At 38.6% G+C, this 27,402-nt stretch overlaps 4 protein-coding genes across 5 annotated transcripts; 1 reads left to right on the top strand and 3 right to left on the bottom strand.

Annotated features, from left to right (window-relative positions):
• Nucleotides 1-5,455: 5,455 nt before the first annotated feature.
• Nucleotides 5,456-12,861, bottom strand: hsd11b1la (hydroxysteroid (11-beta) dehydrogenase 1-like a). The gene is made up of 6 exons (XM_077534679.1): nucleotides 12,576-12,861; nucleotides 9,529-9,659; nucleotides 9,253-9,456; nucleotides 8,097-8,190; nucleotides 7,839-8,004; nucleotides 5,456-6,166 (listed from the first exon to the last, which is right to left on the bottom strand). Exons 1-6 carry the CDS (start codon nucleotides 12,658-12,660, stop codon nucleotides 5,980-5,982), a joined length of 867 nt encoding a protein of 288 aa, XP_077390805.1. The 5' UTR covers nucleotides 12,661-12,861; the 3' UTR covers nucleotides 5,456-5,979.
• A 742-nt stretch (nucleotides 12,862-13,603) lies between these two features.
• On the top strand, nucleotides 13,604-15,422 carry micos13 (mitochondrial contact site and cristae organizing system subunit 13). The gene is made up of 4 exons (XM_077534684.1): nucleotides 13,604-13,772; nucleotides 14,122-14,278; nucleotides 14,510-14,567; nucleotides 14,897-15,422. Exons 1-4 carry the CDS (start codon nucleotides 13,744-13,746, stop codon nucleotides 14,992-14,994), a joined length of 342 nt encoding a protein of 113 aa, XP_077390810.1. The 5' UTR covers nucleotides 13,604-13,743; the 3' UTR covers nucleotides 14,995-15,422.
• A 1,353-nt stretch (nucleotides 15,423-16,775) lies between these two features.
• On the bottom strand, nucleotides 16,776-20,606 carry LOC144027281 (spindlin-W-like). 2 transcript variants are annotated; one of them, XM_077534682.1, is made up of 5 exons: nucleotides 20,318-20,606; nucleotides 19,754-19,799; nucleotides 19,325-19,572; nucleotides 17,880-18,113; nucleotides 16,776-17,287 (listed from the first exon to the last, which is right to left on the bottom strand). In XM_077534682.1, exons 2-5 carry the CDS (start codon nucleotides 19,771-19,773, stop codon nucleotides 17,082-17,084), a joined length of 708 nt encoding a protein of 235 aa, XP_077390808.1. In that variant the 5' UTR covers nucleotides 19,774-19,799; nucleotides 20,318-20,606; the 3' UTR covers nucleotides 16,776-17,081. The 2 variants fall into 2 exon arrangements, with proteins under 2 accessions (XP_077390808.1, XP_077390809.1); XM_077534683.1 differs by having other exon boundaries at nucleotides 19,325-19,568.
• Nucleotides 20,607-20,948: 342 nt separating this feature from the next.
• Nucleotides 20,949-23,778, bottom strand: LOC144027280 (serine protease 57-like). Its single transcript, XM_077534680.1, has 5 exons — nucleotides 23,670-23,778; nucleotides 23,435-23,588; nucleotides 23,167-23,296; nucleotides 22,812-23,066; nucleotides 20,949-21,660 (listed from the first exon to the last, which is right to left on the bottom strand). Exons 1-5 carry the CDS (start codon nucleotides 23,725-23,727, stop codon nucleotides 21,484-21,486), a joined length of 774 nt encoding a protein of 257 aa, XP_077390806.1. The 5' UTR covers nucleotides 23,728-23,778; the 3' UTR covers nucleotides 20,949-21,483.
• Nucleotides 23,779-27,402: the final 3,624 nt, after the last annotated feature.

The following is a 27,402-nucleotide window of genomic DNA, read 5'->3' as shown; positions in this document are numbered from 1 at the left end:
GCTGGCAAAAGGCGCTATATAATACAATGTCAGCGTAATTAAGTACTTTTTTTAAGCATCCTTAATTAGCGACTGAACTTAATTTCAGGACGATGTGTTGTTGACATTGGTGGCAAAAGTTAACAAGACACTCCAACCTGATCAGGTTAGTCAAAACAACTTCAAAATAAAAGCGACAAGAATTCAATGTTGGAATGTAAGTGCGCCTTTTTCTATAACATCTAGTTATTGGTAAATGTCTATTAACAATGCTTTGTTTTGTTTTGTTTTGTTTTGTTTTGTTTTGTTTTGTTTTGTTTTGTTTTGTTTTGTTTTGTTTTGTTTTGTTTTGTTTTGTTTTGTTTTGTTTTGTTTTGTTTTTAATGAATCAGTTTATCCTACGGTGGGACAATTTTTTTTATAATTTTAAATGGAAAAAATGGGTCTTATTATGGTACAGTATTTGGATTTGGAATTAGAAAAGTTGGTTAAGAGCGAAAGTTGGACGGGCAGCCAAGATGACGAAGCCATAGTTGAGGCTGGCGTAGCGCACTTGAAGGCACCTCTGGCCTCGTTCTGTTTCCCTTCCTCACCCCAAGCGAGTGATGTAAATAATAATAGTGGCGCGAGTGAAAGGACACAGGTGTCAACCATTGTGCCGCTCTGAATGGACCTGGGGGAAGGAGGTCAGGGGCCACCTCGGCCACCTCCTCACACCCACGCTTTTTTTTTTTTTTTATTCACACTGACGCTCCCTTTCACAGGTTTCCGACATGCCCCCCCTGCTCCCGCTTTGTCCCTCTTGCTCGCTCTCGCCTTTTGTTATCATAGCTCAATGTTTTGTGAAAACTTACAGAGGTCATGCACAAGCTTGTTATTCAGGAAGATTAACATTCTTTTCAAAATTAATCACTGTGCACAATGGGGCAGATCAATGGCTGGATTGGGCTTGAAAAGGTGATGAATGTATATTAGACTTTAAGGAAGTAACAATTTATATGCTTGATTAGGCTTTTAAATCAATGGCAGTCCTATTAGTCAAATTAGCATTGAATAGTTTTGAAATTTATTTTTAGTTTATTTAGCATCTAATCTTTTTTCTTATTAATTACAAAGTACATGCCTTTAAATAAGCAACCTTTTGCTTAAAGCGGAAGTTAAAAAAAAAAAAATTGACAATAATATGTTCTATGCAGCTCCACAATATTTCATTTATTGAATATGACATGAAGCAAAATCCAGCCGTTTTTATCCTTCTCATGGGGCGGCCATTTTGTCACTTCTCATCAAGTGAAAATGACATCATAGTTGCTCAGATCTAAGGTAACAACTAATCACAGCTCAGCTTCAGAAAACAGGTGAGCTGCGATTGGTCTTTGCCTAAGCCCTGAGCAACTGTGATGTCATCTTCAGTCGACAGCAAGTGGCAAAATGGCCGCTCCCTAGGATGGAGAAAAACGACTGGATTTTGCTTCATAACTCATATTCCACAAATGAAATATTAATCAGAATGTCATGTTCAGACCAGTGAAGTGACATAAAACACATTATTGTCAAGAAATGTTTAACGTTGACTCCCTCTTTAAAATAAAAATTGTTATATTTATTATAAGACAACTGTGTAGCCTGGATGTACCGCACGGCGTGATTTCTTTTTTTTTTTCTTTTTTTTTTAATATCACATTCCGAAGCAGCAAGTTTTATATTCTAAGTCAGCGTGTCTGATTATTTGCACATCACGTATGTGATGGTCGACCCCTGCATGGAGGATTATGGACCCAGTGTCCTTCATGCTCAGAGAAGCAGCACAAAAAATAATCATAAATTCAGGCTGCCATGTGATTGCTGGAGTTGTACAGTACCATGACCGTGGATGGGAAACCATATTTATGGTTGAAACTGGACATTTGTGCTGCACCGGCAAACTTTTGCTGGCTGAAGTATAAAACTAAAGATCAAGAGACTTGTTCAAAATCTTTACTGTTAGTGTGAGAACTGTTTTTTTTTTTTTTATCATCTTTCAAAGAGGAATTCCATATTGTCTCATATGCAATGATGACTTTGTAAAAAAAACTTTTCGGACCCTTTCACTCATTATTCTAATTAAGTCACAGCTTCCCACACAACTGTAACATCATTGGTTAGCTTTCCAGTGACTGTGGATGCCATCATTGGATAGAACAGGCGTCAATCGTTATAGCAGCCCATTGATTGGTTGTGATGTCCCTTGGCATGTGTACTAAAATCTGGCTAGTACAAGTAAATGTTGTTCATAATTTGCTTATTTTTGGACAATTAACTTTTTATTATTATATACCGCAGTGCCTTGATATGATCTTAATTAGATCTGTTGCCATACCCGTCACCCACAATTCTTCACATCTCAAACCATCGTTCCCGATTGAAACAAATGGAAATGCCATTAATCCATTTCAGTCTCCTGCCACTGAAAACGACAAAAATGTAACATGTTTTCATGAAATGTAATGACATGCAACATGTATTTCAGTAATGACAAAATGAAATAGAATAAAAAAGAATTGATTTTTTTTTTCAGTTGAATGACCATTCTTTCTAGTGTGTCCACCTTGGCCAGTATAAGACAGACAAACAAATGGATATGCTGTTCAATGAGACGTCTCAACTCCCCTTAGCTCATCAATGCAGCAGTTATATTGTCATTCGCCACAGAGGATAAATAATATCTCATTGTGAGTACTGTTTTTGTATTACTGTACGTGTTGTAGAGAAAGACAGATATATTTTTTTCAGGGCTGATACTGATTATTAGTCAAGGACGCCGATAACCGATATTTCGAGCCGATATTCATTTTCACTAAAAGGGAAAATATTGGCATCAAAAATGTAAAAAATACAAACTCCAGCTCTGATTTGTTTTAAGCATATGTTTATTGAACAAAGTTTAGGGTTCTTAAAATATTGGAGTTCTTAAATCTTAGTAAAAAATCTTAGTCAAAAGACATCTTTGTTTTAAAAAGTCTAACAAAAAGTTCAAGGATCTTCCAGGGGCAGTAGCATGTCTTCAAAAGTTACATCAAAACTTAAGTAAATAGCTCCCTATTTTTTGCTACAGTTTCAAAATATCTAAAATATTAAAATTTTAATTATCTTAGTTTTAATTTCAAACAAAAACAGAAGGTACAGAAGCGTCGATGAAAATTTAAATAATTAGTCCCTAATTTTTTTCCCCGAACACTTTTTTTTTTTTTTTTTAAATGGATATCAGACGTATGATTCTTCAAAATGGTAGATGCCGATATTTGTCAAAATGCTGACTATCGGCGTAGATAATCGGCCTATCCCTAACGTGTTACTGTTTAGTCCGTTGCTTAAAGGATTATAGCACTAAAACATAGATGCTAATTAGCATTAAGATGCTAATGTAAGCTTTGTGGATGGGTTAATTAAATAGACAAGGTCTAATTCTCCTTTTTTATGTTTCACAGTAAACTTCAAATAACAGCCCCTGGTGGTGTATAGTGGTACAGTCACCGGACTTTTTGTGTTCAATTTCCACTCAGGAATGGCGTGGGTGAATGGTTGTCTGTGTCTATAAGTATATTGTGATTAACTGGCGACCATTCCACAGTGCAGTCTGAGATAGACTCAAGTTCCACGTGACCCTGAACAGGATAAGCCGTAACGAAAATTGTAGTCATACATGATATGTTATATTTTGGACGTAACTGGCCCAACATTGACAGTAACAAGGCCAGCTTCAGCCATGCCTGTAGGGAGCAATAATAATAAAAAAAAAAAAGTTTGACGGCCTTCTAGGACAGAAGTGTCAAGATCTATTTACAGCGGAGAGTAAATATAAGTACCCTACAACCCAATTCCAAGATATTTCCGCGTCTCATCCCCAGCAATCTGTGCAGGGAGAAGATGGAGATGCTGGAGAAGGGCGAGGGGATTTATTACCTTGCATTAGGGACACTAATCTGTTGCAGGTGTTTCTTGCTGTTCTCCGAGGCCATGTCTGCTCTGCCCCCCTCATCCTCCATATTTGTGACACAGAAGGAGCAATACATATTTTTTCCCAGCATCTGAAGAAGGATTATGCCATCTCCACAATCCTCTCAAATCATCAAGTGTGTCAAGATAAGGACAAAGAGAACGTGCATTTGATAACTCTTTGCCATCAGTCATATACTCGCTGGATTTATTTATTTTTTCTTTCACTGGCGATTAGTTGCCTACGATGATGTTTACCATTTTACTACCTTCACTAGGATTTACCCTTAATCCACCTTTTAACACCACCCCTATCACATAATCATGGAATTATAGAAACCATCAAAACAGCTCGCAAATACATTTTCTGGAGAACTTCAGTTTTATTAATCTAATAAAATTATATAATAGTGTAGCGCGGATTACAGATGGGCCTTCAAAACTCCCATTCTCAACAGGTTAAAAATACAATTTTGGACAAGTTACCGGTAACAAGAAAATATTGACAACGTCATCTGTGAGCGAAACCTCAAAAACAAACAAAACAAAAAACAAAAAAAACTGAGAATACAATGACAACTCATTCAAGGCATACTGTACTACAACCCCCCGTTCTATCAGCAGGGTACAACATCTAGGCTGTAGGACAATAAAGCAAAAGACCACCAGGACGGATTGAGGCAACAGCTTCACAAGATGCCTGTGGTGCCTTTGGACGGGGCGAACAAAGACACGACAAAACAGAGCAGAGCGGAGATTTGAAGGTTCCAGGGATGGAGAAGGAGGAAACTGAGGAGGGGGAGAACTGATTCAAAAAATTATAATAATAAATATAAATCAGAGGTTTTATCACAATTAAAATGAGAGCAACTTTTTTTCTGTATTGTATCAACATTAAATACATTATTATTCTAAATTGTGACGGAGGAAAAAAAAAAAAATAGTTAATAGTGGAATCTTTCACTAGCTTGACACTACTGCCCTCATGTGGAGTTACAAGGTACACTTACAAATTGCCAGTTCTTGACAACGCTTGTCTTTTCTATAAAAATGGAGACTTTATTGAACATCAGTTTACATGGAATATTGTAGTCAGATTATATTCAAGTCAGCATTATTTCTATTACCCCAATTCTAAACAGGTGATCTCAAGGCACTTTACATATGGTGTAGATCTAGATCAACGCAACGCTCCTCACACATTTACGTTTATTGCCGCTATCCAGATTTAAATTTGGCCTTACTTCAAAATAATTGTACATCCATTTCGTTTCATTTCAAAAAATGGCGATCAATCTACACCAAAATGTATATAGGCCTATATATAAATTTGACGGTCAACGGGTGGAGACAAAATTCATAATAAGACATAATTCTGATTCTGTATCTTACCAAACTCTGGACCTCCTTAACTTTAAATTGACAATTCCTGTTAATCAGTGTTCATATTTCACATGCCTAACGCTGTAGAAGTTGCAACTAGTAAGAACTGAGAAGCAAGTATAATTCAATTGGCATCTTTTTATTATGCATCTTTCTTCAAATTAATTTTTGCAGTCAGTAACAAGAAGAACCTTCTTCTCCTTTCTAACCTATTTTCCCATCTTGCCTCTCGGTCAGCATACCCCAACATGCCACATTAGCACAAACTAAGATGCTTTTTCAAAAAAAAAAGAAAAAAGAAAAAAAAAGAAAAGTGCACCCTCACAGCTTTTGATTAGTATCATTTTTCTCGGTTTGTGGTTTGGGAGAACAAACTGCCATTTTGTCACTGGATCACTGGGAAAAGCTTGATGTGCAAGAAGAAAACAGGTCCATTTAGTATTATGGAACATAATCTGTTTGCATGTAAGGAAGGTCGTAACAACAAAGCAAACATTTCAAAATGAGCAATTTGGATTGTTGAATACATCAGGTCAAAGACAAAACAGTAAACACATAAGAATACATCTGACATACAGTATAATTCTTTTAAAATTCTGAAGCCACTGCTGGAAGTGAGGGCATCTCCATGTAAATGTTTTTTCATGCCTTCTTGTAGCCGTAGGACTTTTGTATCATGTAGTCCCTGGCATCGGGGGAAAAGTCTCGAATAAGCGCCACGATGTAAGTGTACCAAGGATAGAAGAGTTCCCGCTGTCTGGTGGCTCCTGTCTTGATGATGTTCAACGCCGCTTCACTGGCTGGGTAGGCTGGTACGTGACTGACATCCCTAGGACGCAAGGAATCACTGCACTTAACCACGGTGGAGCCTGTTTGAGCGTTTGTCATCGCATATTGTGGTAACTGCGCCATGCTGTTTGTGGAGTGGCCAAAAGATGCTTATTTGTGACAGGATTTTTTTGGGGGGCCAAAGTGAAAGGCTGAAGTGAATTCAGGCTGTATTGGTGATATTAGCGCCCCTGTCGTCTTTGCGGTATTTTATTGGAATAGTCACGGCAGCCAAATCACTTGACTGGGCGGGAGAGTTGTCTCTTTGTTAGCATGTGTGAGGCTGCTGACAACTGCAGAAAAAAAACAAAAACCGCGAAGGGCTATCTGATAATGCGAAAATGTGCGCACACACAAAAAAAAAAAAACTAGTGATGGCACACAGCTCAAAGAAGCTGCTTTGTTTTCTTTGTATAATATTACATTGAAATAGCCCTGATATGCTTCTTTATCCACATGACTGAAAGCAGCATCCTACTTTAATATTAAGAACTACATAATGGTGTCTCTTTTACTCAAATAGGGAAGTTGAGAGAAAGTCTCGCAATTTGAGAAAACCTTGTAGGCAATAGAGCTGTTTTAACTTGTTTTAAGTATTACTTTGGAATTTTGATGACTGCACAATATGCTACTGTACATTCATTCCTAAAACAAAAATGGTTCTGGTTGTGACGGGCGTAACTAAAATGTATGAAAGTCTGCAGAGACCTATGCGTAGCCAAGATAACCAATTTCTACATTTTTGCAGTATTTCATTAAAGTAGCCATGATAGTCCATGGTATGCTGCTGTTCTTGATTTTACTTTAATTCACTGACTACTACATGCATACATCATGGCTGTATGGTGGAGAAATACGGTAAGCTTTATTTGTCTTGTTTGCACAAATCACAAAGTTTGCACTCTGTTTGCACAAAGTGTATGATATGCAGCTGCACATACAACATGACTGCCATCAACAACCTAAAATAATTCTGCTGGTTGAGAGGGTTTTTTTTGTTGTTTTTTTTCTCTAAGTCCCACTTTCTATGCCCACTGCCATACATACAACTTCTCATCATTACCAGCTCTGTGATACTGCTCAGGTGCACTTGGTACAATGCATTGTCCAGTAACCAGGAGGTCGTGGGTTCGAATCCCACCTTTGATTGTACATTGCAAATGTATCCATGGCAATTATGCTAAGTGATTACATGTATACCAACTATCTTAGTTCCACTTTTCCATCTAAATGAATGGCGGGCACTGCATGCCTAGGTGGTGCTATCGCATGAATTTTACTTATTTATTTTTTTACTTTTTACATTTTTCCATTGGATATCATTAGTTCCATTTTTCCATCTAAATGAATGGAGGGCACTTTCAGATAACACTTTTACATATAAATAGGCCTTTAGCCATGATTTTCAACAAGCCAAGTTGGCTCACATATTAAATACTTGCCTGGCGTCACGGAGAAATGAAAGTGTGTTGGTTCAAATCTCACTTGGAAAATATTTTATTAGCATTCAGCATTCCCATGGAATTTCTGCTGAAATTTCACTTTGTCTAGTTAAACTACAAACTCCTTTGTACATAGTGGGTTTAATCTTAACTGTGAACAGAGTTGGACGTGCTCCAGCATTGAGCAATAATGTGCTTGGCCGGGTCAACGTGCTCTCACTGCAGACTTACTTGACTTTCTCCATGGCTGACTCCGTGTCAATGAGGCCCAGTGTACACGTCGTGATGGACACGTTGCTGTTCTTCATGGTCAGCTCGTGTTTAAGAGCCCCAAAGAAACCATTCAAGGCAAATTTGGTTGACGTGTAAGGAGCCACGAAGGGACTGGTCAATTTACCTGTTGGGGTATCAACAATAGTCTTGTTGAAATGTGTGATTCCAAGTGAAATGTAGTCATAAATGTCTTCATAGTGGCGGTTGTGAACTTACCTAAAATAGATGAAACAACCACGACTGAGCCTTTACTTTGCTCAAGGGAGGGGAGCGCTTTCCAGGCCATCTGAGCGTAACTCAAAAAGTTGACCTTTGGCAAGGGTGCACAATCATACACAGGGATGTCACAATTTCACAAGTGAAATCAAAGTCTCTAAATACTTTATACGTGTTTGAAGATAATTGCTGAAAGCATGTGCAAATACTGAGAACTATTTAATACTGAATTGTAACGATAAAGTGGACCCCGGATTGTGACTCGCGGATCCACATATGCAGTGTTTTTTATTTATTTAATTTTTAATAATTATTTTGTAGATTAAACAAAACAAATATATATATCTTGGTATTTTGTTGTTGTTGTTTCCCTCAATGTGTTTCAGTGGCTGTCAAATATACACATATTTTTGCTAATCATAGGCTGGCCCTTTCCCTATTCCCCGCAAATAGTGGGGGTATATAGTGACAGTGTTTTTCACTTTCACTTTCATTTCTTCTTTTCCTCGTTTTTGGGGGTATTGCTAAAACAGCTAACATTGCTATGGCTAATGCTACCAGTGAATGTGAAATCCTATTGATGGGTTAAGAGAAAATTAGCATGAAGTCCCGGGAGTAATATTCATTTAAATAAAGAATGCTCACACATAAATGCTGTAGTAACACATATAAACAGGTAATATAACAATAATCAAAGGCAAATATTATTCCTAATCTGTAAAAAAACAAGTTCATAAAGTTCAATGGCAACGTTCTTCTACTCTTTGTAAATGTGTATCTCCATGCATTCACAGTACTGTACTGCCCCTAAGAGGCCAAGGCATGCACAGCAGGTATTTATTTATTTATTTATTTATTTAAATACATATTTTTTGTGCTATTATTGTAATACATTATTATTTTAGCTCTTGCTTATTTTCCGGTTGCTCTTTTAAGTTATAGTTGAATTTTAATAGTTGAATAAACACTTCCAATTTGATGTTTTTCTTTTTTTCCATGCTTTCAATCGCAATCAAAAATAATTTTGATTATTGTTTTTGTTTTGTTTTTTTGTTTTGTTTTTTTCCCCTTAAAATGTCCTCACCCGAAATTATCAGTAAAACTTGCCGGGGGACTACTGTACAACTTTTCACAAAGTATGTTGTCATCAGCATACCTTCATCAGCCACTGGAGGTGCTGCACATCGCCCTCCCACATGCTGAAGGGGCTTGATCCAATGTGGTTGAGAACGAGGTGGTCCAGACCTCCGAGATGATCTACAGCGAAATTCACCACCCTCTCCGGGTCAGAGTCACTGCTCATATCTGCTGCTATGTACAGGGCCTTCTGAGCTCCCATGCTCAGGCACTTTTCCGTCACCTAGAGGCCACAGAATGACAAGTTGACGGATGTGGAACTCGATGTCCCTTTTAAAAATCCCCTATTACCAACCTGATGTAAGACTTTTTCCCTCCTTGCCGTAATGACGATCTGGGCACCGAACTTGGCGTAGTGATAGGCCATTTGTTCACCGATACCACTGCTAGCCCCGGTCACCAAGACCCTGGCACCTCGGAGAGATTCTGAGAGAAAACTGAATTGTGTAAAGGGTCCTGAAATACGCATAATGTATTTTTTTCAGCACAAATTGTGTTGGGATAGTTGTAGTTATTATGACATCTCCACATTTAAGATCTTCTTTAATACTGTCTATAGAACTAAGAAGCTGTTTACGTGTTTCGGTAAGTGCTGCTGTTTTTATTAGCAACAACATACTTAGTAGTGTGCACACAGAATCTTGTCAAATTCATGGATTTTTTTTCATTTTGAATTTAAAGGGCAGAATAAATAGGTTGTATATTTGCCTCACATTTCTGAGGTTTAAGATACAAATCTCTGCATTCAAATGTACGTCATGGGTGAAATATTTTCCCACAAAAATAAATCTGCAAAGAACTAGAGGAGGCAAGCGAAATAATTTCCTTTTCCTTCTTTGCAATATGACATTGGAATAGTCACGACGGTAGCACCACAGCGATCGAGTGGTTAGCACTCGTGCCCCAGGGTTTGAAACTCGGCTCCAGCCTTCCTGTGTGACATTTGTGTTTTCTCCCCGTGCTTGGATGGATTTGCTTCAGATACTCTGGATTCTTCCCGCGTTCCAAAAGCATGCATGTTAGGTTCATGGAAGACTCTAGATTGAGGTGTGAGGGTGAATGGTTGTTTATTCAAATGTGCCCTAATAGTTGGCTGGCTCCCAGTCCAAGGTGTAACCCCATCCCCTTGGATGGATGGATGGATGGATGGATGGATGGATGGATGGATGGATGGATGGATTGCATCCCGCAATCAGATAGGCTAATCATGTGTGTTGCTAATGTGCAGTCACCAGCATCTAGCGCAAAACGCTTTCAGCTAACTATTAACTTTCAACACATGTATGTATGTAAACCTCTGAATTGGCATTTTACTGGAGCAAGCTGTTGTATGTGTTCCTGTGTTTTAAAGTAGCAGAACGTTTTTACAGTAACCAATGCTGATTTTCATGAGCCGAGCAATGGATATATATTCGGCTATATGTTAGCATTAAGTTAGTGAACTTCCACTATGTTAGCATAGTGAACTTCCACTAGACAACGTTACATAGTTTGGTTAAACATGATGGTGTTTAAATATACCATGTCGTGTTCTCTTTTGTTTTCTGTTTCAGTTTTACAGCAAACTTCAACTGCCTGGGAGTGACAAAGCAAACTTAAAGCAATCACACGTACGTAGCCTCTTATTTGGAGAACTGTTTGAGGGGTGGTCTTTTTGTTTCTTCAAAGTGATGTTAAATAATAGTCTGCTATTTCATGATGCTAACTCTTTTTTTTTAAATACTTAAAAGTGGTTTGATTACATTGCTGATGACAGTAAACTACTGTATAAAGGAGAATTACAGCAATCGCTCAAACAAAGGCGAGTAGTCCCGTCTGTGTTAATAGAGGTCATAAAAATGGACGTTTGACACAAATACTGAAAGATTTCAGGCCAGTGTATGCATAACTGCAACCAAGACTACATGACGAAAAATGATTACGAGATAACATATTTGAGACTGACGGACATAAGGTTTACACTTCAGCTTTCTCGATTTGAATGCCAAAAGTAAGTGCTGATAAGATTAATGTTGAATTGATAGAGCCGCTTGGCTACGATATTATGTCCTCATAACACGTAAACAGCACTTATCATAATGTCAAGGCGAGGACTAATTAAAGTTGCGCTATCATTGTCGGTTAAAGTGTGATTCTAACCGAGGTATTTGACCTCAGAGCAGGACGACACCAAACAACAAAACGAAGTACACCGACACAACCTTTACTTACATATTTGCTTCTCTACAGATGCCATTTTCAAAATGAATTCAAGTCCCTTTTGTAGGAAGAAAACCACTTTGATCTTTTGCCTTTTAGATGATCTTATCTCTCATTAGCACGGGCTATCAATGACTCGTTAATTTAGCGTTGCTATAATTTCATGTGATCTGGAACTAGATTTTTTTTAATTACCTTCCATCTTCCCATTGAAACATCCCATTGTTTCATTTAAATCTTCAGAAAGCCATGTTCTAAATCAACCCTGTGTGGTCTGAGTCACAAGCATATCAAATTACACACTAACTTTATACTTCTCTTCACAAATTATTCCACAGAGTAAAACGTTAAAGTTGTGACAACATCACAAAGCCATAATTAGAACCATAACCAGTTTATATAATTATTTTCCAATCTCATTAGGTGCTCAATTGGCTGGGGGGAAAAAAACAAAAAAAAAAAACAGAATAATCAGAGACTATCTTTGCAGTGACAAAAATGTGACACAAAGACAAAGTCATGAACAACTGCATTCCAAACATCTCTCATTGTCTAACTGTGTGCAAAGACAAGTGGAAAGAAAACCGAGACAGTTTAACTGAATGACCCAGAATAGTTGACAGCTTTAGCTAACACAACATTGACTGCCTAACATTAGCCTATGGTTAGTCTATTCTGTGAATCTATGTACTTTTAATGTAATGCCATCACAGCAATCGGTTGATATCCGACATCATATAAGATATATATTTCAGACTTCTAGATTCTCAGAATATGTATGATCAAGTATTGATCATACATATATTATTATTAATAATAATAATAATAATAACAATAACTATTTGCATTAACAGAGCAAGAGAGAGCATTGCATTACTGTTTACGACATCCACTATTGCATCCTCATAGCAGTGTCTGGTACCATTGACGTTTGAACCACATAACGTTGCAAATACTGTACTTCTTTAAGTCCCCCATAAATACCACCAAATCATAATCCCTATGTAAATAGAAAATACAGTTTTTTAATGACATTGCATCGATCATAACACTGTTGACATCGATTAAAAGCCTCCACGTATCATTCTCATTCTAGTTTATTTAATAAAAAAAAAGAATGTCTGCAGAAGAGAGCAAACTTACCCGGGTTGAACGTGGGCGCATTCCACTTAACTGCGAGCAGAGCCGCAGCAACACTTGCGAGCAGGACTTTGGTCAACGTTTTCATGTTGTAAAACTTGTAAACTTAAAAAAAAAAAACCCAACTGACAAAATTACCTTGCATGAGAAGTGAATCGTAAATCCAGGTCTGTTTTTCTGTAAACCCTCCCCTCTTGGCATATTCAAAAGGGGTGTGTTGTGTAGATATATAATTTAATATTAATCAGTGTTTGCCCTCATTCTTAAAAAACGGCTTTAAGGAAGTCAAATCGAAAAAGGTCCGAGCTATCAAACTGGAAGTAATTTTCTGTTTTTAAATATCTTTATTATTGCCTTGTTTTTTTTGTTTTTTTTCATTGTCATAAGCAAAAACGTGTTGTGACATAACAGCACATTTGCGTGTCAGCTCTTGGCCCGTACACACTGGGTGTGTTTTGTTCACGTCACTCGTGGGGCAAAGGCAAACATGGGTATTTAGAATTTACGCTGCCTTGGTGAATACAACACAAATTGATGAATGTGTACAATCAATCTTTATTTCACACAAAAAAAAAGGCCATAAAATAACATAAAAGAGACAGACACGCGTTTTTTGTTTTTGTTTTGTCTTTTCTTGTTTTGTTTTGTCTTTTCTTGTTTTGTTTTGTCTTGTTTTGTTTTGGTTTTTTTACAGTTGTAAGGCGGTGGGTTCAATTCTTGTTGAGAATGCGCTGGGATCACTCCCACCTTCGTACGACTCTACATGACCTCAATCGCGGCAGGAAGACTAAAAGATGAGCGAAATGCGAATGCCAAAAATAGCTTTTTATTACAAATTACGCCCACGGACAGATTGTTTTGAAATATGCATCGACCGGCAGTGCAAATTTTGAGAATAAATGAGGAATAGTGGCCTTTTATTTATTTATTTATTTATTTATTTATTTATTTAACATCTATGGACGTGTTTATAAAATGGAATCTGAAAAATTCCAACTATCAAATAAAGAATGCCGATTTACGACAACTGCCGTAAACCTTGATAGTTTTGAAATGTGAAACTTTATTGACACACCTTATGGACAAACACCAGTGTGTCCTTCATATGTTGGTGCACTTTTTGAACCAAGAATCGGCGTTGTTTTGAAAGGAAAGCGCTCTTTTGTGGACCATGGCTGCAAAGATTTTCCCTGTTATCAAGTAAGTGTTACTAAATTCCTTTTCTTGTTGTTTGTTGCCGCTGTGGTCGGTTAAACCGAGACGTGCAACCAGCTAGCTAGTTCTAACTGGCGAAGCTAGTGCTGTCTTGCTGGAGTGGGGTGTCAGTTTTAAGTCGATACTACTATTAAACACATTCGTGCTATCTAATGGCTATTTCCTGTGTTGTACTCTTCCAAACGTCCTGCATCATTGAGCTAAGGATATGGTTTCAGTTAGCAAAAACAAACTAAGGACACATTGAAGTACGTAGTGCTCGCTTCATTGGATCTGACGTGTTGGACAAGGTGTGCTTAATAGCTTACGTCATTTTTCACTTCATCATTTCCAGACTGGCCACGAAGGTGACCATTGCAGGAGGGGCTCTTTACGTCGCCTATGATTCCGGGCTCCTAGGCACTAGCGAGCAGGGCTCCGAGGCTCTGGGGCGGGCCAGGGCAGCCATACCGCCCGCATTGGAGGAGTGGATGAAGTACTTTGGCATGGAGGTGACATTCTAATATCTAGGCACCTTTTCAGGGATTATAGTTTTATGACAAAGTTCGGTTCGTAGGGCAGCGATGTAACTGGTTTGTACGTAAAACGGAACGAGAACGCGTACAGCGGTACCTGATTGTGCCTTCTCTTGTGACAGTTAATTCTAAGGCCAGAATTCTATAAACTTGACTGTCACTAGATGGAATTTGAATGGAGTGTAATCTCTCTGGCTGTCTCCTCAGGCTAAGATTCCAGCAGTACCCAAGGTTGAATTCTCTCCGGTCCAGGCCTGGAATTCAGGTGAGCAACAACAACAAAAAGGGTACAATGCTTTCAAAGTCAAACAAAACTTGGACCTCAAACCATCGGCATTCAAGATTTCACCTCTCTGTGCATCTTAAAGATTTAGTTTTGTTTTCTCAACAATTAGAAAAACTGTTAGAATAACCAAAGAACCACAAATGTATTTTATTATGACATAGGAAAGGGTCTTTCTGTTCAGTCCAATATGAGCAACGTGCTTAATTAAACGTTAATTGCATACACAAATGCATGACTTTTGATTTGACTCTTGTTTATTGTTAATTCCACCTAAATCACCTGCTAATCTTTGTCCGTCTCTATTGCAGGGGTGCGGACGTCCATTTCAGCTCTGTCAGAGGCACCAACAAAAGCAACTGAATATTCTACTCGGGGCTTGCAATATGTTAAAGACCTCGCCAAGTGAACACTAATATCTCTTGGAACAAGCGAATTATTGTTATCAAACTGTCTTTATCACTTTGCACTTGACTGACATGTCCTTGAAAGATGTGTTTGCCTGTTGAGCAGAGGTGGGGAACATAAGGCAGTTTTCAGTGAAAACACAGCCAATTCTAAATGCAAATAAGACCTCAGAGGAACTTTTTTTTTTTTTTTTTTTTTTTTTTTTTTTTTTTAAGGTCACGAATGCTCAGAGTGAAATAATAAATATTTAAGTGTCATCATATCTTGCAGGTCTAAAATGGCCCCTGATAGGAAGAAAGGTTCCCCACCTGTGTTCAATAGAAGAAACGTCCAAAGTTGTCCAATTCAGGAGACGTAGGTTGTGATATTGTGTATATTATATATATTGTGCTAACAAAGTTTTTAAATAAACAACCAACTGCTCAACTAGCTCTTGCCAAAGTCTTTTACTGTTTGGCATGATATGTCATCGGTATGGCTTCACAAGTATGTGTGTGTGTGTGTGTGTGTATATATATATATATATATATATATATATATATATATATTAAAGATAATTCTCACGTTAGATTGTAGATCATTTTAAGATTCTCCCGCTTGCCAAATTGGTACAGTATTAAAACAAATTGTATCATTTTGTTAAAGGCAAACATTTTCACGTGTTTTTGTGTCATGTTGTGGCAGGTGAGTGTCTGTTTGCTTAACTGTAAGTTTCATTGCTGGTTAAAATTCCTTAGGTAAGTCTCCTAAGGTGAGTCTCACGCTATCAAAACCGGATTTGCAACCGCTCCCTGCTCCACAATTATCTGCATTCGTATCACTACATGTTCAGGAACATAGCGTATAGGTCAAGGCAGTATGCTTGAAATATTCATAACAAACGTGGAAAATACTAGAATGAGTCCCCAAGCACAAAGATAAATAAGAGCAAACAAGAAAAGAAGGTAACCTCTGATTTTTTTAAATAGTTTTATGGGTAAACAGTACAATAAGAAATCATACAAGTAGAACCAGAGTTGGTGTGAGCTACCTGTTTATTGTTTGGATGAATATTCACAACAATTTCACACAACTTGTACACATTAAATACTGAAAGTGCTGCAATGCAATGTTTTTTTTTTTTTTTTTTTTTAAACCATCATGCCTGTAAATGAAGCCTATTATTGCGCAGGTGGGGACTAATCTAAACATGTAAACGTACAATAAAGTGCTCCCGACAATATCAACAGAGATTATACGACCACTGGTGATTTTGTATTTTAAAGTTTTTCATACTGCATCTTTTTTTTTTTTTTTTTTTTTGTTACTGCCAAAGAACAAGCACCAGGACACACTTGACTGCAAGCTTGTTTACAAGTTGCCTATTAAGACACTTGAACACAATTAGAAGCCTTCATATGTGATGATCTCTTTAAGATGCAGGCGGGGAACCTTTTATCCATATTATTTATGAAAAATGTTAATTGTCATGTTATGTATTCTAAACAAATGTCAGTTAAGGATCTGAGGTTGTATTTGGTTCCCCAACCCCTGCTCTGAGATATGCTATTGGAGAGAAAAAAAATAAAAAATAGATGAGCCTGAAGGCACTTAATGATTTGTTTTTTGTTTTGTTTTGTGTGGAATAGTGTTATTGTGAAGCAAGCAAAAGTCATCCTTGCAAGCAGTACAAAGAATGCACTGCGGTTAAAGGAGCAGATTACCCTGCGATAAATGACACACTTTATAACATAGCCAAATCGAGGCTAAACACGAAATGTCTTGTAAAGCACTTGTGCGATATTCCACTCATCCCGACTTTTAAGTTTAATTCCACAAATAATGTTTCAACTCCCTGTTCGTCCACTTAATGCTGATGTGGAGTGGGCTGCACCCCAACTTGGTGTCAGCAAACTGAAAAATGGCCTTTTTGACTTGGAAATGCGCAGATGGCGAATAGAGCGAACGCTACAGTTGTGCTGTGCAAACATACGAAGAAAAATTAAGAGCGGACATGTATTGGAAAGCGTCGACTATTCTGCCATGGCTTGAAATAAGAGATTAGAAGGATGCGCGAAGGAGGCTTGAAGGGTGTCTCTCTGTCTCCTTTTATGTGGTTTTGACCAGATCATAGACGTGGATGTGAAAGTCATCGTCGTATTTGATGTAGTAGACGGAGGGCTTGGCTGGGACCTGGTAGATGACCAGGCCGGTCCTCTTCACGCCTTTATCAGTCACGTACTCCACCTGTTTGCCCACCAAGCTCTCAGTCTCTTCACCGGGCTTCCTGTCAGCGGGCAACAGGTGCTTGTTTTCTGAACAAAATTCAAGAGAGAAGTTTCGATCAAAGTCTGCAGGGGATGTTGAAGTACATGTCACTTTTTTTTTTTATATACAATATTATACAGTAATACAAACATACATGTGAGCTGCAGTTATTCTTTTTGTCCACTAGGGGTCGCACATATTTGGGATATTCTCTTTTCCATCCTGGCTCACGCAAATACTATGCAAGTCTACAATAACATTGGTCAGTGTGGAAAAAAATTATGTGACACAAAATTAGATTAGAACAAAAAAAAAAAAATCCATAAGGTGAAACCACATAAAGTTTAGGTATAGTTACTTAGCTTTCAATCAGTTATTCACGATATCTAGCTGCCACCCCTTGCACAATAGAAATAAACAAAACAACTATATAATCCAGTTGCAAAATAAGCAAGAATGGATGGATAGTGGATGGAGTGCAGTTTTGCCTTGTGACTCGTATGGAATGCATGTCAGATGGTGCAATTGTTGGTGGTTAAATAATGTGAAAATAATTAGTCATGACACCAAACACGCGTTCCTAAGGAGATCCCACAGACATATTTTTCAATTGGCCTTTCAGGATATGCTGTTACGTACCCGCCTCGGGCAGAATCCTTAGGTCCCCGTCGGCGTAGTCGTCCCATAGTTGGTACATATAAAGAACCGGGTCCTTTTCATAGGTGATATAATACCAGTTGGTCATGATTGGCGCTCTGGAGAGCACCATCCCTCGCCACTCGTTCTTCTCGCCGTCCTCCTTTTCAAAGAGGTGCTCCACGGCTTTGCCCACCAGCTCTTCGGCCCCCGGGGGTATCCTGATCCTGTTGTTTACTGTGCACAAAATATACAGGCGATGAACACCCCACCAAATTGAGGTACAACCACCGTAAAAAAAAAAAAAAAGAAGAATTAAAGCGTTCAGCTATGATGAACAGGCCCTTGCATTCCCGAATCCAAAGAGAATCTTCGAAATAATCAACTTTGATTTCAAGCTCCAGTCACATTTGACGCCAAAGGCAAAACAATTTAGTGTGGCCTATTTGCCTAGTAGAGTGGGAGGCTTCTGATTCAGGCCCATTCTCAGGTTGGAGTTGGTCAAATTCGCCTAAACTTGGCCAACTTCCTGTTTAATTTGAAGCATGGGTCCTTGATGTTTGTTTACTTACGTTTTCTGTTATGTTAGTGATTTTTGATTGGGGACCCCTAAGATATTTTGATCAGGATACTTGCATACAAAAATTGGGTGAGTTTTTTTTTCTTCTCTAATTTTCAAACCGGGTGGAATGAATGAGTTAATTGAGTTTGTGTTTGGTGACCCCTAAAATTTTCACTAGGAATACATACATGCGCTTACAAAAAATTGGTTAATTATCAGGCATGTTCAGGGCCCCCAAAAGGCAATTTGTTCATCCTAACTAGGGATGCACGATAATGCTATTTTCAACCGATCCCGATAAACCAATAATTTAGCAAGTGCCGATGTCGATAACCGATAAGTAAGCCGATAATTGTTTGCAAAATTAACTTGAATACAAATAAACTGAGTGTGCAAGTAAATTATCATGGGAGAAAGAGAAGATCAGCGAGACAGGAAAGCAAGCAGTCTGTTTCAAGCTTATCAGTCGAGGTCACATCGATATTGCTTCATGTACAAGAAGTGAAAAGTCCATTGTTAAAGAAAATACAGGCGTCCACAATACTTATGTTAATATGAGTTAAATAGTTATTTTCCATAACAGGACAGTAATGAAAGCCCACAATGGCAACTATCATGTGATGTCACCTTGATGCATCTTCTGTCAAGGTTACGCGCATTATGTCACAAATGTACGACACAACCACAGGAGAGGGGAGGGGTAGAATAATTGGGCGCAACTTGAGCCACAACCACAACAGATGGACCAACGTGGCATGTCTATTATTATTGGCGGATTTCTTTATTATCTGGTTTATCTGTATGAAGTCAAATTGGTCGATAACGGATAAAATCGTGCATCCCTAATCCTAACAAGAACAACAAACATGTTCCTGTTCTGACGTACCCACACTTTCCGAGAGGACCTGGAGGTTGGACACGCGCTCGTCCTTGAACAGCTCGATGCCGTAGACGCAATCGAAGCCGTCGTACTTGACCATGAAGAGCGACGGGTTGACGCCGAGTCTGTCCAGCACGGTGCCCTTCCATTTGCTCTGGTTGCCCTTCTCGCGCCAGTTGTGCTGAATGCGCACGCCCAGGATGCAGTTGGGGTCGGGGCTCCCGGTGTCGCTCAGCTCCCCGCAGCTTCGCTTCCTGCCAAGTACATGTGTGTTAATACGCTAACATATGCCATAAAAAGTTCATTTGTTTAATTTTGGAATATAGCTCGGAAATAACTATTTTATTTAGTTTTATTCACTGTGTTGCACTATTTTCTTGTTCCAAATTTAGTATGATGCCAAACATCATTAAAATCATCTTAGTATGAACATACCTGCCTCTTTTCTTTGACATGCCTCCACAAATTTGATGGTTACAGGCTAAAAGGAAAAGAGAACAATGTTTTAGTTACAGTTGGCAAGTGACAAACAACATGTGAAACATTTCCCAAAACATCCTGAGGCAAGTTGCGCCAAAGACTGACGTCATCCCAAGACGCAAAGATGGACAGCTCCCCTCAGCCAATGGCATCGCGTCCCCGGGTACCACTTCCTGTGTATTTACGTTGTCCAAACTGCGTCGTCCGCAATGGAAGGGATTTATGTGCATGCGTGTGGGCGTATGTGTGTGTGATGGTGACACCGTCTGGCACGGCTAACTAGCAGTTACCTCACCGCTAAGTAACAGTTTGGAATAAACGAGCCCTTGCTCGGTACACCAGCCGTGTCGAATGACAGCTAATGTTGGCAAAATGACACTGTCGTGCAAATGATTGAGGGGGGAAAAAAAAGTACGTCTCAAACGTGACCAGACGAAGGCTACAGAAGGCGCCGACACACCTGTGCTGGCTTAAATCCAACATATAAGGTCATAGTTTGATTCTGTCGTGCCATTTTACCAGTTTCCCTCGCTTGTCCGAGCGCCACCTCAATGCAGACGTTCCAGGGAAGCGAGCGGGGGGCGGCTACTGCTAGAAGCTACATCCGCCACTCAGAAGTTCCACTGTCAGCCGAAAAAAGCACTGACTGACCGGACGCCGACAAGTCTGCCTTCACCTGCACGCAGATTTCATATCGGTTCGGTTCGGTTCGTCTGCCAAAGAAAACGTTGCTCCACACGGAACCAGACTCGAGGAAATCTCGCGAAAGCTGCGTGAAAAGCGAGAGATGCAGGGAAAGGACTTCGTCTCCCAGCATGCCGTTTGGTCGCAAAGAGCTGGAGAGGACGCTGGCATGCGCGCAATGGAGGCTGGGAAATGTAGGCGGGCAAGTTCGGCGGGCCAGTTCATCTGACAGGTAGTATTTTGCATTTTGACGTAAGAAAATTAGTTTAGTAGTAATTTTATATGTATTTTCTCCCCTATAATGATGGCGGCACACTCATTAAAAAACGTATCTACAAGTGAAATGTCACATTTATTTATTTATATGTTTTCCATTAGAAAACTAGCATTGAATCATATTATTTGTACTTGTAATCTTTCTTAAAGATGCTTTTAGGGTGATTCTTGACATGTTTCTTACATTTTAACTCATAATTACAGGTTACCAAGTTATAATAAGACTACCTCACAATTATTAAATACAGTTCTATCATAATTACGATAAGTTGTATATTATGCTATCTCATGGGTCAAATGCACATTTATTTATATTTAAATACGTTTTTAACCTGCAAAAAAATTGTGTGTTAGAATTTCAATGTGTATAGTTCGGTGTGCACCTGTTGATCATGTTCCCCTTCAATATTTACTTGTCAATAATTGGATTTGGAAAGGAAATATCTGTTTGTACTCAATATTTCTCTAACATGTATTTAATCCCAAAAGTACATTGTCTGAAATAATCAGTTGTTAAAGCAGGCATAAAATGGGGGGGAATCAGAGAAGCCATTCTAAATTTTGAATTTCATTTTGTCTCAGCATGCATCAAACTGTAGTCAAACTGTCAAATGGCCAATCCAAAGCGTGCCTAATGAATACCACACAACAGAATCAGTGACTTTCAGACATAATAGTTTTCCATGCCCAACACATTAGTTGTATAACTGGAATCGATGATGTCATCACGCAGCTTTTTGTTCATTTGCTGAATTGCTGTTCAAAACGCTGTCAATCCAGTCCGTGAAGGACGATACACGCGTGTAAACGTCGGGGGTCCTGGGGTTCCCACATTGTCGCCCGGAGAAAGACACCACACCTGCGGTCTCACCATCACAGATCAGCGGACCACCGGAATCACCCTGAACACATCACACACAAACGCGCAGGTAGATGGACAAAATGTTTTGAGGTCATTGACTGAACCACAATGTTTACTGTGTGTAAATGAGACATTTATTTAAATTGAGACTTTTTATGTGCAAATTCCGATGTAATATAGGTAAACGCGTAGTTGAATGTCTAATAGGAAAGAAAGTAATTAATGACATACAGGCCTGCGTTGTCACAATTTTGATGCATTTTTCTGCAATCAAATGATTGTGCGTCGTGATGTAAGATGTACTTCAAATGACGCTAACATGTTTGGGTATATAAAGCATCATCAATACAGTAAACCCACAAGCCATTGTTGGGGTAACATTCATGACTCACACTAGGTACTTATTTTTTAGGTCTTAGAACGTATTTTTAAAATAATACAAACATTTAAAAACATACAGAGTGTACCTATCCTTCTGTGTTACACAAACAAATCCCATTTTTTCCCCAAACTAAAAAAAATACCAGTTTACATTATACATCAATAATTATTTATGGGACATTATGTACATTATAAAATTTACGTGAAATACACTTTTTGTAGGTGTAAAAAGCAGGATTACAGAGGATTTAACAATGAATTACGCCTGAACAAAACTAGGCTGAGCTTGAAATACTTCCTGTTTTCGCCCTTCTTCTGTTCTTTCGCTCTTCTTGTTTCATGTACATGTGGAGTTAGAGCTAAAATAACTGCAAGTGGTACAAAATTGAGTTGTAAAATGGAACAAAAAAAATATCTGCTAAATAGTGGGACTGCTAACACGGAACCAGTGACGAAGGGGGTTTATTGTAGGTATTATAAAAAATGAATAAATTTAAATTAATTTAATTAATGTAATTATTTTTTTAAATATTATTAATATTTATTATTTATATTGTCATTGTTTTATTATTTGTATTTGATTTATTACATATATTTAAATTTAAAAAAAAAATATGGGGGTGCGCATTTTTGCTATTTGCATCAGGAACTGGCCCGCTGTAATCCATGTGACTGACGAGGGCTCACTTTAGCGTATTAATTTACGTGCTGGTTCTCAAAATCTGCCTAATTACCCTGTTGGCTAACTCGAATCTGCGCATTCCAACAACACCGCAAGCTTTTGCTTTTGAAATGGTGGTGGTATCTTACCGAGCAGAAGCCCTGAAAGGCGCGAGAGCCGGTGCCGCACACCATAGTCCTGGCGATGGGGACCCTCCCCCAAAGTCGGCGACACGCGCGCTGCTGCAGCAGGGTCACGTTGACCTCCTGAAGCGTGTTGGGCAAAGTGTTGTTATCGCCGATGTCCCCCCAGCCAGCCGTGATGCACCTGCTGCGTCTTCCCAGCCGCCCTCTTTTGGGAACGATTAGCTGCACTGCCTCAGTTAGTGTGGCATTGCCGTTGAGCTGAGAGGTCAAAGGTTAAATAGAGTCAAAGAGTGATTGTAAGCGTGTCTTTTTTTTTCAGCAGAAAATGGGGAGTGATTTAACACATCTCTGTCCTCACCTTTAGGAGCATGATGTCATTTTGATGGCCGTCGTAGTCGGGATGCGGGATGGCTCTGGCGGCCGTGAAAACCTGCTTGGTGGCCTCGGCACCTGTCAGGGAGTCTATCCCCAGCACCACTGTGAGTGCTCTGTAATAACACACATTCAATGCAGATTTATACAGAATTAAGCTTCTTAATTAACAACATGACGATCAAAGTGATAAAAAATTATTTGACACCGGTACCATTTTTTTGTGTGTGGCAAACTTTTTGACGACTTCTTACCTGCGTAGCCTGCAGTGCGCTGCGGTGAGGACGAAGTCTTCTCGGATCAGCGAGCCGCCGCAGATGTGCTGTCCTTGAAACTGCAGCGAGGCCATGTACGGACGGGAGTGCGGCGGCGCGTCTCTGCCTCCCACAATGTGAGTGCTATCAGCTCCTAAAACCCATAAAACACACTTTATTATTGTTGACGGATAAGCTTGCTTCAAAAAAAAAAAAAAAGATAAAAGTATCTGACCATTTAGAATGAAGAAGAGCAGCAATATGATGGCCATGGTACTTGCTGGAATGCGCATATTCCTCTTAGTGTTGTTCCTGTTATCGTGTGCACTAAATTGGGTTGTGGTCTGTTGTTGCTTCAGTGCATTTGCCAACATGCTGGCGAAGGTTTTGAAAAGTCGACAAAGTTACAAAAAGAGCAGGGTTGCAACATTTATTGAACTAAGAAACTCCAGATAGCTGTGAGCAACTAAATAAGCAAACCTACTTTTCAATGACCATCTTTACTGCAATAATCTTTACTGTATTGCAAGAATATGTTTAACTTTTTTTTTAAATATTTGGAACTGGGTATAAAGAAAAACATTGGTGATGAGCCACATGCTGCTTCACCAAGTCTAAAGGGGAAGATATAATTGGATCACTGGTATCTAGAAGTTTAGAATATTTTGGAAACAAATTATAACCCAAAAGGTCTAACCATAAAAACAGATGGACCTCGAGACTTCAGCTCTTACTGTCTAGACCAATGTTATTTTAGTTAACTAAAATTAATGAAAAAACTAACTAAAATTCAAAAAACAATTTTGTTAACCAAATAAAATGAAAATGCTTTTTAAAAAACGAAAAACTAACTGAAACTACATTTTATGTTTACAAAACAAACTAAAACTAACTATAATTATAGCAAAAAATATCCTTAATTTTCATCTTTGCTAATTAATTTAATGCATGAGCTTTTGGGGATGATTTTAAATGCAATTTTTAAGTATATTTATTGATTGAAAATGTGTCACTCAGAAGTGATGTCATCGAGCAGCAGCCAATAGAAAAGCACCTTCAGATGATGTTGCTCCCACAGTGTTTTTTTGAATATTGCGCACAAGTAATACACAGTTAAAAAAATAAAAATACATTAAAACTAAACATTCATTAAATAACTAAACAAAACTACCCTGAAAACTAATTAAAACTTGGTCTAGACTTGGTGAAGCAGCAAATGACTCATTAGCCAAGGACAGGTCCTTTCTTTCTTTCTTTCTTTCTTTCTTTCTTTCTTTCTTTCTTTCTTTCTTTCTTTCTTTCTTTCTTTCTTTCTCTGTTTATTGCAGTATTATAGAAAATGTTAGCGCAACAGACTCCAAATTGTACAACTTCTGTGGTGCTGTTTGTAAGCTTTAGCAAGTCTCCATTTCAGCATACTGTATTTCCTCTTGCACACGAGCTCAATGATGGCACAGCAACCAACAGCTTGTTTTGAAACATACATCATGCAACACTTGTTACATATAGTTTGGCCCACGAGGATTTGGAATTTATACTTCAATACACTGCACCATTTTTGAATTAGAATCATTGAGTTCCCATTCTCAATTTACCTTTTATTTTTTTAGGAATTACCTCTGTTATGTGCAATTGTTTTTCTTTCTTTCTTTCTTTCTTTCTTTCTTTCTTTCTTTCTTTCTTTCTTTCTTTCTTTCTTTCTTTCACTCGTTTTGTAGTGAATGATACAATACTTATACTTTCGTGCATGGGGCGACAGAGTAAGTGGCAACTTTTTTTTAAGCATAGTCTTTCATATTGCCGTTAGAGGGCGCCGTTTCGCCATTAATGACAGCCATGTGTAAAATCTTCTCTGGTTTGAGAGTTTGAAAGGATCATCATGTGTAACAATTTGAGTTCGTTTTGAGGTGAAAAGGGCCTATGACTTTCACAACTTATGTTGCTAGAGGTTGCTCATAGATCTGAGGCAAGATTTCAAACGCTTATCGGTCTTCCTTAACGTTTTTAGGTACACTACTCAGTTTGCTACCTTGACATTTTAGAATAGCAATTATAAGTATGTTAGTGTTTGTTCCAAGTCTCAATAAATAAATAAAAAATAAATCACAATACAGAATAATATAAAGAATTGCTCTGTTAGCTTACTAACTGTTAGCATGTTAGAATTTTGTCTCTTTATAAGAACAGTTCAGAAGTTCTTCCAGTTACTGTATAATATTTAGTTTCATGAGTATTCACTATTCAGTGTACTGTAATCCAATCTAAGTGTAATCCAATATAAGTGCCGTAATCCAATAAAAGTAAGGAAATAGAAAGCAGATTTGTATGTTTGAAGAATGTGTCTGAAAATATCTGTTGAGGAAAGTAGTGCGATGCTGAGAACTTGTCACGTTTTGACAAAACACAGAGTTGGTCTGCTTTCGCTGGCATTGAGAGAGAACACACACACACAGTCGTGGATTTGCGGTTGATCAAACGGCAGTGACTTTGACTAACATCCATCACTTGCATCAGTCATGGTGCGTACATGAACAATTCAACAAAAGTTGAGCGCCAACCGCCCTTAATATCTGGATTTTAGTTGGTGTCATGGAAATCTACTGCAACAGACGGTAGATGACTTTCTGCGTCTCCCTTGAAGTTCAAACGAGGCCAATCGTTTTTATTTTATAGTACATCTCGCTCTTTTAATAGTATTTCCTGCACAAAGCCTCCACTTTTCTTCTCATCATCCCCTTCCGACTCACACAGCGGTCCTCATCCCCCCCGCTGTCTGGCGAGGGTGCAGGCATCCCGGGAATGCCCCGACGCGGGGTGCCGTTGGCCCGCGCCACGCGCATTCCTCTGGCATACCATGGCAGCGCTTCGGGGGGAATATGGCGAGTGTGCCACTCTCCAGCTCCGTCTAAGGCCTTCAGACGCCGTGGCTAATCCGCTAGGCGATAGCGGACCATCCCAACGCGGGTTCAGACAGGATTGCGGGCGGCAGGCGGTGAAATTTCCTCTGCAGGTGTTTGGCCGGGATGAATCCATTTGTTCAGGCTTTATGAAAGTGCGCTTTCAAGTCTGATTCTTGTGTCTGTTTGTGTGTTGACTTGTTAAAATGAGTGTGAAATGACAGTCGGACCGCTAAGCTTAACTTGAGATCTTTTGAGATCAAAATCATACCAGGGCAGTGGAACCTGGCCAATGTCCCCAGAGTGGTTAAATTTTCAGTCGTAGCACTCATATAATTTGAGCTATAACCTGTACATATAAATTGTTAAAAAAAATAAAAGTAGGGAAGTAAGAGCAAACAACTGAGATCATGTAGCTGTACAAGTGTGCACAACCATTTAACGCACCTCGGTTTAACCTTAAAATACATTTTAGCTGTTCTGGTAGACTTTTCCTGATATATATTTTTTTGTTTGTTTGTTCTCTACCACCATAGTGTTGTTAAATAAATTCTTATGACATAAAGGGGGGTGTCTACAAAAAAAAAAAAAATCAAAACAAGAACAAATATTAAGCAATGGCGTGTTTCTGTAAAAGGCATTCCTTTGTGGATTAATTCATGGAACTGACCTGAAAAGATGGGAGTCACTTGCTGAGTTTAAAAAAAATGTTCAAGAAAATTACTTAAATTAGACACAAGCTGGTAAAATTGCAGAAATGTATTTTATTTATTTATTTTAGATGTATCAGTATCAGTGTATGAAATGTGTATATGTGAGTATAAGAGGATGTGATCCATGAATGTATTATGGTGTATGCCTAGGAATTTCATGTACATATGCTGCTGGCAAATGTACGTACGTCAAAGTGCAGTTGTATACATGAGCAGGCTTATACATTTTTTTTATTTCATTGAAATATGCTAACCTATTACTGTATCAATAATAAATAAGTCAAAACATACAAAGAATAAGGGGTAGAACTCGATACGTTTTCAACTTCTTCCTGCTCCCTTTTGAACATGTAAACTG

Source organism: Festucalex cinctus, chromosome 10, assembly GCF_051991245.1.
Source record: "Festucalex cinctus isolate MCC-2025b chromosome 10, RoL_Fcin_1.0, whole genome shotgun sequence".
Lineage (NCBI taxonomy): Eukaryota > Metazoa > Chordata > Actinopteri > Syngnathiformes > Syngnathidae > Festucalex > Festucalex cinctus.
This window is presented reverse-complemented; position numbering and strand designations above follow the sequence as displayed.